The 13,139-nt window shown below is 32.9% G+C and overlaps 1 protein-coding gene across 1 annotated transcript; it reads left to right on the top strand.

Annotated features, from left to right (window-relative positions):
- Window positions 1–968: 968 nt before the first annotated feature.
- Window positions 969–6,856, top strand: LOC109642471 (transcription factor E2F6-like). The gene is made up of 9 exons (XM_020107281.2): window positions 969–1,245; window positions 1,939–2,211; window positions 3,494–3,534; window positions 3,650–3,687; window positions 4,438–4,624; window positions 5,102–5,257; window positions 5,338–5,452; window positions 5,630–5,759; window positions 6,224–6,856. The coding sequence occupies exons 1-9, from the start codon at window positions 1,141–1,143 to the stop codon at window positions 6,265–6,267; spliced, it is 1,089 nt and encodes a 362-aa protein (XP_019962840.2). The 5' UTR covers window positions 969–1,140; the 3' UTR covers window positions 6,268–6,856.
- The last annotated feature ends 6,283 nt before the right edge of the window (window positions 6,857–13,139 follow it).

The following is a 13,139-nucleotide window of genomic DNA, read 5'->3' as shown; positions in this document are numbered from 1 at the left end:
ACTTAAAGACAAGTCAGTAGACTAGATATTGTAATATCAGATGTAAAAGCTAAACTGTACCTATTTACATAGAGAACTTCAGCACTAACATGTAACATGCTAGAATGCAAAAGAAAATCCATATGAATATTTGTGAAATCATCAGTTAATTGAAAATGTTTCTTTTCGGCCGTGCGTTGAAAAGGTTTTTTTATACGACGTTCATTTTCTTTCCTTTCGGCCCTTTTTCTCTGTCACTCGCAAACTTTCAGCGACAGTTTTCTTACCACGAGGCATGGGTTCTGTTGATATTTCTGCTGTATGTTTAAGGTCACGAGTTGCTACGTGATATTTTAATTTGACTTGTGAAGTTCGTACAGTTTTTATCATGCTGGTGTTGGCATCTCTTGCTCTGAATAAATCTTGTGTTGCAACACGGATCTTGACTGTGTCCTGTTTGTGGAGCTGACAATTAGGAAGAAATATAAAGAAACATTTAATTTTACTGTAATCGTACATATGTTTTTATAACTTTTCATCTCTTAGGCAGTGAAGACCTTATTTCACTTAAAGGAAATGTGGCTATAAGAAGATTAGTATTTGAATTAACTAGCTTGTATCCAGTTTAACTTTATGCAATTAAAAATAAAGTGCTCTATATCTATCTAACTATATAATATAGTATAATATTAGATGAAATATAGTATATAAACATCTATAAACTATATAATTCACATAAAATAATAATAATACATATGATATTATATATCATTTGTATACATAGTCCCATCCTGCAGGTTTTATTTGTAGATAAATAAACAAGAAGAATATAAAATGTGTTTTTGTTCTAAACGTTTCTCTTCACGTAGAAAAACTAATTCGCTTCTTTCTGTCTCGTTGCAGTACCACCTCCAGCCAGCAGGTGGCGGTATGCTCCAGTTGAACTGGTGTTGAGACCCGTCAACCAACACAAAGAAGAAGAACCAAATCTCGCGATATCACGGAGCTGGAGACGCGCTGGTTTCAGAAAGTAGCTGCGTGACGAGCAGCGAGTAAATAAAGAGCTGGAACTGGTTTCACTCTGGTTCCAGACTCTGTTTGAGCTGGTTTCACTCTGGATCTGTGGGATGCGTCGTTAGCTCGGGTCAGACTCGGTGAACGATGAAGTGCGTCGTGTCCGCGTGTCCGAACTGGATCAACCGGAAGATCTTTAAACAACCAGCGAAGAAGTTCTTCAGACTACCGGCGGACCCGGAGAGAGTCCAGGTGTGTGTGTGTGTGTGTGTGTGTGTGTGTGTGTGTGTGTGTGTGTGTGTGTGTGTGTGTGTGTGTGTGTGTGTGTGTGTGTGTGTGTGTGTGTGTGTGTGTGTGTGACTCTTGGAGCTTCAGCCACAACTTGAACCTTTTACATGATTTCATTTCATTTTGTATCAAACTGAACTTTGCAGATTGAACTGTGAGAACTTCCTGTTCGCTGCGTCTCTGGATTTAAAGAGATTGTGATGATTGTAGAAGAAGAATGAACTTGATGTTGAACTCCTCTACTACACTTCACTCTGTGATTGATCTGTTAATGTTGGTGTTCAGGAAGTGGCTGGTTGTTAGAGTCTGTACTTTAAGGTTCTTCTCTTTACTAAATTTAACTTTGCTAATTTCAGTAAAAATACAGAAATGAGTGAAAAGTCTTGAGTCCGGTTTGGATGAAGCCACTTTACATTATTTATGTTTTATTTCTCTGGGTTTTCTTCTTTGAAAAACTTCTTACGAGCACAGAACGTGTTCAAGAGGGAACCGATTGAATCGAGCTGTAACAGTTCAAGAGTAAAGATTGAACACAAGCTCTCACAGATTCTTTTTGTTTCAGAACTTTAATAAAAACTAAGTTCTGTTTGATCCCCTCGGTTACAGATGTTATAAATGTTCTCCTGATGTATTAACTTCATTTTAACTTCCTGTCAGGTGTGGCTGGCAGCGCTGAGGGAGACGGACAAACCCGACCTGACGGAGCATCATCTAATCTGTGAGGACCACTTCCTGCCAGAGCACATTTCCTCCAGTGGGATCAGCACCGACGCCATTCCCATCATGCCCCAGTGCCTGGACGAGCGGCTGAGTCTGACGAGCCCCTGGGGAGCAGAGTCAGAGGAGGACGAGGATCAGTGGACCTCAGACGGAGAGGAGGCTGTTGAAGGTGGAGACGAGACGCCTCCTTCAGAGGATCCACTTGAGCAGGTCAGGAGGTTTTCATTAGTTCAAATCAATCAAGTCTCTGATTCAGATCAAAGTACTGAGCTGTGGGTTTAGTTTTTATTTTCAGTCTCTGGATGAAAGTCACATTTCACATCGCAGATTATTCTCAGAGGTTTGATTGATGGAAGTTTTGTGTTTCTGTTTTTGATTGATGTCAGTTTAAAGAACGGATAAATGAATCTCACTGGGGCTGCACGATAAATCGAGAATCTGTCGTCATCGTGCGATTGGAGGCAAAAACTGCGATAAATGATGAAACAAAAGGAAAATATTTCATCTTTGTTTTTGAATTCTGTTTTAAACAAGTGGGGGTTTTTTTTATACAAAAGTTTAAATATTTTCAGTTTTCTCCCCTGATCTGAACTGAGGTGCATCCTGGGAGTCGTAGTTAACTTAGACACCTGAAATCCAGATATTTTCTGACATGAAAAACACTGAAGGAAGAAACAGCTCCTCCCACTCTGCTGCTCTACAGGAAAAATCATTTCAAGAAAACAAAACAGTTTTGAATGAAACATTTTTTTATAAAATGAAAAACTTTGAGTCAAAGATTCAAGTTGTTTTTTTGATTTTTTTAGGTGCAGGTGTTAAAAAAAAATCTGAAACCAGAGCATGATGATCCGATCTGATGGAGCTGCTCTGGATGATAAATCAAACACATTCAGATCATTGACAGGTTTTCTGTCAGTGAAGAAAAGGACAGAGAGAAAACAGAGAATTTGAAAACAGAGATTTGACCTTGCGTCTCTCTCTCTCTCTCTCTCGTCTCTTTATGTTTATTTATCTTAAGTCAGATCAAATGTTTTCCTGATATCGTGCAGCCCTGACTCTCACAGTTCATCACCTGCAGCAGATACCAGATTATATTTCAGACATGTTTTGATTCCACAGTTTCTAAATTCAGTTCATCATCGATGCATCAAATTAAATGTTATCTGCTTTTGATTTATAAAATATTACTCTTAATAATCAGATTGGATCTTCTTTGTTATGTCATTTCTTTTAGTGTCAATCAACAATTACTTTTGGACAATTAATTAATTGACGGTATTTATTTCAAGCTTCTCAGATGTGAGGATTTAATGCTTTGATTTGTTCTTGAACTGAGGATAGAAACTGAGGTTAATGGATCATGACATCATGTGTGATGAGGTAGTGTGATATACTTTGTTCTGAACACACATGAAGTGTTGAACAGACTTCATGTTTGTTTTGATCTTTAAATTTAACCAGAACAACTTAAACTTTCACTTTTTAACTCCAGGACTCGGGGGCCAAGAAAACTTCAGGGGTCAAAACGACAAGGTAAAAATAAAAAGTCTCATTCCGTTTATACGTCTTTTATTATTTTATTCTTATCTCATTCTATTTTCTTTGTGCAGAAGGTGATGAAGGTGTTTTCTTGTCTCTTTGTCTCCAGTGTCGGGCCGCATGAGACAACGAGAGAAGACAAACAAGGTGCGTTTCATTTAACTTTAAAAAAGGTTTCACTCAGATGTTTTGTATTAAAGTCTCGTTATAGAATCTCAGTAGCTTTTACAACAGAGGTTAAAATTATACAAGTTATTAAAGGTTCACTGCGTAAGATTCAGGAGAACGGATCTATTGGCAGAAATTCAACATAAAATAATCCTAATGATGTTTTCACTTGTGTGTTTTATCTAAATCGACTAATTGTTTTCTTTACCCAAGAATGGGTCCTTTGTATTTATACATTTTATATTTAAATACTTTATATTTACATCTGGAGTGTGTCCTGCTACTTCACCACTAGATGTCACTACCTTCTACACACTGAACCTTTAACCAAAGGTCACAATCAAGATTCTTGAATCTGGCACCTAAAGGTTTAAAAATCCCAAATTAAAAACGAGTGTATATTGTTTGTTTTAGGGCGGGGACATCTTTTGTTTTGTCAGTGAATTAAATAGATTCTTTGAGTTTTTAACTGTTGAACAGCTTCACAGACGTCAGGGGGGAAAATATCTGCAGATTCAAAGATTATTGTTTTTTCCCAATTTCTACTTGAATACAGAAAAACTTTCACTTATTTTCTAACATATGAGATGTTTCAGATTTAATTGAAGAGAAGTAACATGTTTGATCTGCTCCTGTTTTTAAAAGCGACGCAGACTTTAATGAAACGTTCTCCAGAGACAAATGGACGTGTTCTGTTTCTCCTCTTTAACTCACTCGTCATTTATTCAGGCTGGTCTGTGGGAAAGGTGACGCAGCGTTTCCTGGAGATGTTCCTGACGGTTCCTGACGGTTTACTGGACCTCAGGCAGGTGACGACGAGGCTGCGAACCCACAAGCAGCGAGTGAATGACATCACCAACATCCTGCAGAGCGTCAACCTGATCGAGAGGCACTCGACCAACGTGATCAAGTGGATGTGAGTGAACAGAGACACGACGACACGCAGAGGACGAGCTCAAAGGTTTTTATTCATTCGTCAACAAAGAAAATCTCAAATGAGAAATCAATCATTGACACAAAAACCTTTTTTTGTAACATATTAAATGATATAAACTGATTAGAACTTATTTAAACATGGAAATGTTCTGCTGCTCACACTCAAGTCACAGATATCCTCATATACACCTCGTGCACATGTTTTACATCTTTAGTAGATGATTCCAAACGTCATCAGATCGATCTTCTGGATTTTCAGAAGCGAATGTGACAAAACTACTTGATCAATATTAAAGTTTAATTTTAGACGTCAACACTGATTCAGTGAAACTAGCAAAACACAAAGTTCACTCATCAACTTTTTCTTCCAACAGCGACTTTATTTGGTTCAATGACCGGTGACCTCCGGTTGAAGTGAAACTCTGAAATAAAAAGGTTTTCTTTTTTTCTTCTTCAGAGGAGGAAGTCCCGTCAGCAGCTTCCTGTCGAAGAACCAGCAGAAGCTCCGGAGGGAGCTGCAGAACCTGAAGCTGGTGGAGGAGACGCTGGACTCGCTCATCAAGAGCTGCAGCAGGCAGCTCTTCATCATGACGGACGACCAGGAGAGTTCACCATATCCTTCCTCATCACGAATAAGGTCAGGTTGTAAATGTGGATTTCAAACTTCGTGGTTTTCTTTAACGTCTCCTGCACGATGGCATACGTGACGCTCAAAGACCTCAGTCGACTCAGAGTTTTCCAGGAGCAGACGATGCTCGTCGTCAAAGCTCCGGACGAAACGACGCTGAGCGTTCCTGCACCGTCAGAGGTAAACGACAGATGTGTTCAAACTGAAGGTGTCGTGTGTAACAGCAGGACCAGCAAGTTGACGTGTGTGTGTGTGTGTGTGTGTGTGTGTGTGTGTGTGTGTGTGTGTGTGTGTGTGTGTGTGTGTGTGTGTGTGTGTGTGTGTGTGTGTGTGTGTGTGTGTGTGTGTGTGTTGCAGGACAGCATCCGTGTCCATCTGAAGGGGGCGGGTCCCATCGTGGTGCTGACCTGTGACATCACTGGGGGAAACAACGTCCGCTTCGTAACACTGGAGGAAAGTAGGGTGACGACGACCTCGCTGCTCAAAGGTAAAAAAAACTCAACACGACAAAATTAGATGGTTTTAGGCTGAAAACTGAAAGTTTACATGAAATATTTTAACAGAAGTTTTTCTTTTTTTTTGTACAAAAGTTTCAATATTTTCAGTTTTCTCATCTGATCCCACTGAGGTGATTCCTGGGAGTCGTAGTTAACTTTGACATCTCTAATCAAAAGTTCCAGATATTTTCTGAGACTGGAAAAACAATGAACGAGCACGAAACAGCTCCTCCCACTCTGCAGCTCTACAGGAAAAATCATTTCAAGAAAACAAAACAGTTTTGAGTGAGGAAAAATTTTTACAAAATGAAAAACTTTTGAAAAGTTTGAGTCAAAGATTCAAGTTGTTTTTTGGATTTTTTTTAGGTGCAGGTGTTAAAAAAATCTTTAACCAGAGCATCACTAACAAACAAAACTTTTAACTTACCTCAAACATCTTGTTTTGTTGTTGCAGAGTCATTGAATTCACAGAGCCCCGTGCAGAAAGTCACCAGCTGACCACCAGGAGGCACCGGTTGTCCTTGTGGTTCTGTCAAGTCTGGAAAACAGAAGCTGTGAATGTGTGCAGGTTCCAGCTGGACCCGTGTTCCTCCAACAGATGCTGACGAACATTGGAGTCACAAGTGGTGTCAACGTGGAGCCAGAGGACATTTAGACATTTGACGTTAATTATTTTTGTGAACGTCTGAAACTCCTCATGTTCCTGCTCGATGTTCTACAGATATTAATGTTTATGAGATGCAGTAATAAGCTGTCATGTAATATTCTATCATACTTTGAATCACTGACATTTACTGGAAAATACTTCTACACTTTATATTTCGTTTGTTTTGGATCTGAAATGTTTTCTCAAACATAAAATCAGTGAAATGAACCTTTAGGATATTTAGTTTTAGTTCTTAAAACGTCTCAATGAACCAGGTCTTCAAAACTTTAAGTTAATAATTATGTCAACGTTCATTTGATGATTCTTCTGTCGCACTTTAAAATGAGCTTTATATTTTTAAGGGAAATGTTACGGCATCATGTAGTTTGTAATGTCTCCTTCTCTGTGATATAATAAAACCACAACGTGGACCTGATCGTCTACTGTCGCAGTTCTTCTCTGTGTTTTCTGAAATAACATGTAATGTTTTTACAAAGCGTTTCTCACTTAGAGATAAATTGTTAAAATCTACAAACTGAATTTGTAAAACATGAAGGAGCTGATCGCTTTACCGCAGCATCACCCAGTGGACAGACTGCTTCACCGCATCATAATGAACAACGGCTCACACAACAAGTGGTCTGTTCCCCGCAAGTTAAATCTGATTCTTACAGACGAATCAACGTTTCCATCTTTAGAGAAATAATAAAGGACAGAAGAGTCTTTTTGTCTTTGTGTGTCTGAACACTGAGCGACTCTGTTCTGTTTCCAGGCAGCTCGTCAACCACCCACACACATAAAGTTCTTTATGAATGGGTTAAAATAACACTGCTGAGCAAAACAGCCCCTCCCTAAAATCATGTCATTACAGAAAAACACCAGAGAAACCTGCTCGTTCTGTAGGTACTCACAGTACACTTTACAGTGTTTTTATTCAGTGAGTTCATGAGGTTTGGTGACGGGGAGTTTCTGACATTTGAAAACATGATGGGACACACTCGAGCAAATCAAGTCTGTGTTTCTTATTCTGTCAACTGTTAAAATGTTTTGTGCTGAATTAAAAATATATAAGTCATCAAATGGTTACGCATAAAAATATAAAAGTCATGGAATAGTAAGTCAAAAACACTGTAAAAGTCATCAAATAGTAACTGAAAAATATCATAAAAGCCATCAAAGAGTAAGTCAAAAATATAAAAGTCATCAAAGAGTAAGTCAAAAATATAAAAGTCATCAAAGAGTAAGTCAAAAACATCATAGAAGTCATCAAATAGTAACTGAAAAATATAAAAGTCATCAAAAAGTAACTGAAAAATGTCATGAAAGTCATCAAATAGTCAGTCAAAAATATAAAAGTCATCAAATAGTCAGTCAAAAATATAAAAGTCATCAAAGAGTAAGTCAAAAACATAAAAGTCATCAAATAGTCAGTCAAAAACATCATAAAAGTCATCAAATAGTCAGTCAAAAACATCAAATAGTAACTGAAAAACATCATGAATGTCATCAAAGAGTAACTGAAAAATATCATAAAAGTCATCAAATAGTAACTGAAAAACATAAAAGTCATCAGAGAGTCAGTCAAAAAGATAAAAGTCATCAAAGAGTAACTGAAAAATATCATAAAAGTCATCAAGAGTAAGTCAAAAACATCAAGACTAAGTCAAAAACATCATAAAAGTCATCAAATAGTAAGTAAAAAAAAATCATCAAATAGTAAGTCAAAAACATCATAAAAGTCATCAAAGAGTAAGTCAAAAACATCATAAAAGTCATCAGAGAGTAAGTCAAAAACATCATCAAATAGTAAGTCAAAAACATCATAAAAGTCATCAAAGAGTAAGTCAAAAACATCATAAAAGTCATCAAAGAGTAAGTCAAAAACATCATCAAATAGTAAGTCAAAAACATCATCAAATAGTTAGTCAAAAATATCATAAAAGTCATCAAAGAGTAACTCAAAAACATCATAAAAGTCATCAAAGAGTAACTGAAAAACATAAAAGTCATCAAAGAGTCAGTCAAAAACATCATAAAAGTCATCAAAGAGTAAGTTAAAAACCTAAAAGTTATCAAATAGTCAGTCAAAAACATCATAAAAGTCATCAAATAGTAATTGAAAAATATCATAAAAGTCATCAAATAGTAAGTCAAAAACATAATAGTCATCAAATAGTAACTGAAAATATAAAAGTCATCAAATAGTAAGTCAAAAACATCATCAAAGAGTAAGTCAAAAACATCATCAAAGAGTAAGTCAAAAACATCATAAAGTCATCAAAGAGTCAGTCAAAAACATCATAAAAGTCATCAAATAGTCAGTCAAAAACATCATAAAAGTCATCAAATAGTAACTGAAAAATATCATAAAAGTCATCAAATAGTAACTGAAAAATATCATAAAAGTCATCAAAGAGTAACTGAAAAATATCATAAAAGTCATCAAAGAGTAAGTCAAAAACATCATCAAATAGTAAGTCAAAAACTTAATCAAATAGTGAGTCAAAAACATCATAAAAGTCATCAAAGAGTATCTGAAAAATATCATAAAAGTCATCAAATAGTCAAAAACATCATAAAAGTCATCATAGAGTAACTGAAAAATATCATAAAAGTCATCAAATAGTAACTGAAAAACATCATAAAAGTCATCAAAGAGTAACTGAAAAATATCATAAAAGTCATCAAAGAGTAAGTCAAAAACATCATAAAAGTCATCAAAGAGTAAGTCAAAAACATCATAAAAGTCACCAAAGAGTGAGTCAAAAACATCATAAAAGTCCTCAAAGAGTAAGTTAAAAACATAAAAGTCATCAAAGAGTAAATCAAAAACATCATCAAATAGTAAGTCAAAAACTTCATCAAATAGTGAGTCAAAAACATCATAAAAGTCATCAAAGAGTTATGAAAAATATCATAAAAGTCATCAAAGAGTAACTGAAAAATATCATAAAAGTCATCAAATAGTAACTGAAAAACATCATAAAAGTCATCAAAGAGTAACTGAAAAATATCATAAAAGTCATCAAATAGTAACTGAAAAATATCATAAAAGTCATCAAAGAGTAACTGAAAAATATCATAAAAGTCATCAAAGAGTAAGTCAAAAACATCATAAAAGTCATCAAAGAGTAAGTCAAAAACATCATAAAAGTCATCAAAGAGTAAGTCAAAAACATCATAAAAGTCATCAGAGTAACTGAAAAATATAAAAGTCATCAAAGAGTAAGTCAAAAACATCAAAGTCATCAAATAGTCAGTCAAAAACATCATAAAAGTCATCAAAGAGTCAGTCAAAAATATAAAAGTCATCAAAGAGTAAGTCAAAAACATAAAAGTAATCAAATATTAACTGAAAAATATAAAAGACATCAAAGAGTAAGTCAAAAACATCATAAAAGTCATCAAATAGTAACTGAAAAATATCATAAAAGTCATCAAATAGTAAGTCAAAAACATCATAAAAGTCATCAAAGAGTCAGTCAAAAATATAAAAGTCATCAAAGAGTAAGTCAAAAACATTAAAGTAATCAAATATTAACTGAAAAATATAAAAGTCATCAAAGAGTAAGTCAAAAACATCATAAAAGTCATCAAATAGTAACTCAAAAATATAAAAGTCATCAAATAGTAAGTCAAAAACATCATCAAATAGTAAGTCAAAAACATCATCAAATAGTAAGTCAAAAATATCATAAAAGTCATCAAATAGTAACTGAAAAATATCATAAAAGTCATCAAATAGTTAGTCAAAAACATCATAAAAGTCATCAAAAAGTAAGTCAAAAATATCATAAAAGTCATCAAAGAGTAAGTCAAAAACATCATAAAAGTCATCAAATAGTAACTGAAAAATATAAAAGTCATCAAACAGTAAGTCAAAAACAAAAGTCATCAAATATCAACTGAAAAATATCATAAAAGTCATCAAATACTCAGTCAAAAACATAAAAGTCATCAAAGAGTAAGTCAAAAACATCATAAAAGTCATCAAATAGTCAGTCAAAAACATCATAAAAGTCATCAAATAGTCAGTCAAAAACATAAAAGTCATCAAATGGTAACTGAAAAATATAAGTCATCAAATAGTAAGTCAAAAACATCATCAAATAATAAGTCAAAAACATCATAAAAGTCATCAAATAATAAGTCAAAAACATCATAAAAGTCATCAAAGAGTAAGTCAAAAACATCATCAAATAGTAAGTCAAAAACATAATCAAATAGTCAGTCAAAAACATCATAAAAGTCATCAAAAAGTCAGTCAAAAACATAAAAGTCATCAAATGGTAACTGAAAAATATAAGTCATCAAATAGTAAGTCAAAAACATCATCAAATAATAAGTCAAAAACATCATAAAAGTCATCAAAGAGTAAGTCAAAAACATCATAAAAGTCATCAAAAAGTAAGTCAAAAATATCATAAAAGTCATCAAAGAGTAAGTCAAAAACATCATAAAAGTCATCAAATAGTAACTGAAAAATATAAAAGTCATCAAACAGTAAGTCAAAAACAAAAGTCATCAAATATCAACTGAAAAATATCATAAAAGTCATCAAATACTCAGTCAAAAACATAAAAGTCATCAAAGAGTAAGTCAAAAACATCATAAAAGTCATCAAAGAGTAAGTCAAAAACATCATAAAAGTCATCAAATAGTCAGTCAAAAACATCATAAAAGTCATCAAAAAGTCAGTCAAAAACATAAAAGTCATCAAATGGTAACTGAAAAATATAAGTCATCAAATAGTAAGTCAAAAACATCATCAAATAATAAGTAAAAAACATCATAAAAGTCATCAAAGAGTAAGTCAAAAACATCATAAAAGTCATCAAAAAGTAAGTCAAAAATATCATAAAAGTCATCAAAGAGTAAGTCAAAAACATCATAAAAGTCATCAAATAGTAACTGAAAAATATAAAAGTCATCAAACAGTAAGTCAAAAACAAAAGTCATCAAATATCAACTGAAAAATATCATAAAAGTCATCAAATACTCAGTCAAAAACATAAAAGTCATCAAAGAGTAAGTCAAAAACATCATAAAAGTCATCAAATAGTCAGTCAAAAACATCATAAAAGTCATCAAATAGTCAGTCAAAAACATAAAAGTCATCAAATGGTAACTGAAAAATATAAGTCATCAAATAGTAAGTCAAAAACATCATCAAATAATAAGTCAAAAACATCATAAAAGTCATCAAATAGTAACTGAAAAATATCATAAAAGTCATCAAATAGTAAGTCAAAAACATCATAAAAGTCATCAAAGAGTCAGTCAAAAATATAAAAGTCATCAAAGAGTAAGTCAAAAACATTAAAGTAATCAAATATTAACTGAAAAATATAAAAGTCATCAAAGAGTAAGTCAAAAACATCATAAAAGTCATCAAATAGTAACTCAAAAATATAAAAGTCATCAAATAGTAAGTCAAAAACATCATCAAATAGTAAGTCAAAAACATCATCAAATAGTAAGTCAAAAATATCATAAAAGTCATCAAATAGTAACTGAAAAATATCATAAAAGTCATCAAATAGTTAGTCAAAAACATCATAAAAGTCATCAAAAAGTAAGTCAAAAATATCATAAAAGTCATCAAAGAGTAAGTCAAAAACATCATAAAAGTCATCAAATAGTAACTGAAAAATATAAAAGTCATCAAACAGTAAGTCAAAAACAAAAGTCATCAAATATCAACTGAAAAATATCATAAAAGTCATCAAATACTCAGTCAAAAACATAAAAGTCATCAAAGAGTAAGTCAAAAACATCATAAAAGTCATCAAATAGTCAGTCAAAAACATCATAAAAGTCATCAAATAGTCAGTCAAAAACATAAAAGTCATCAAATGGTAACTGAAAAATATAAGTCATCAAATAGTAAGTCAAAAACATCATCAAATAATAAGTCAAAAACATCATAAAAGTCATCAAATAATAAGTCAAAAACATCATAAAAGTCATCAAAGAGTAAGTCAAAAACATCATCAAATAGTAAGTCAAAAACATAATCAAATAGTCAGTCAAAAACATCATAAAAGTCATCAAAAAGTCAGTCAAAAACATAAAAGTCATCAAATGGTAACTGAAAAATATAAGTCATCAAATAGTAAGTCAAAAACATCATCAAATAATAAGTCAAAAACATAAAAGTCATCAAAGAGTAAGTCAAAAACATCATAAAAGTCATCAAAAAGTAAGTCAAAAATATCATAAAAGTCATCAAAGAGTAAGTCAAAAACATCATAAAAGTCATCAAATAGTAACTGAAAAATATAAAAGTCATCAAACAGTAAGTCAAAAACAAAAGTCATCAAATATCAACTGAAAAATATCATAAAAGTCATCAAATACTCAGTCAAAAACATAAAAGTCATCAAAGAGTAAGTCAAAAACATCATAAAAGTCATCAAAGAGTAAGTCAAAAACATCATAAAAGTCATCAAATAGTCAGTCAAAAACATCATAAAAGTCATCAAAAAGTCAGTCAAAAACATAAAAGTCATCAAATGGTAACTGAAAAATATAAGTCATCAAATAGTAAGTCAAAAACATCATCAAATAATAAGTAAAAAACATCATAAAAGTCATCAAAGAGTAAGTCAAAAACATCATAAAAGTCATCAAAAAGTAAGTCAAAAATATCATAAAAGTCATCAAAGAGTAAGTCAAAAACATCATAAAAGTCATCAAATAGTAACTGAAAAATATAAAAGTC

Source organism: Paralichthys olivaceus, chromosome 19 (genome assembly GCF_024713975.1).
Source record: "Paralichthys olivaceus isolate ysfri-2021 chromosome 19, ASM2471397v2, whole genome shotgun sequence".
Classification (NCBI taxonomy): Eukaryota; Metazoa; Chordata; class Actinopteri; order Pleuronectiformes; family Paralichthyidae; genus Paralichthys; species Paralichthys olivaceus.
The sequence above is the reverse complement of the archived record's forward strand: the minus strand, read 5'-3'. Positions and strand labels throughout refer to the sequence as shown.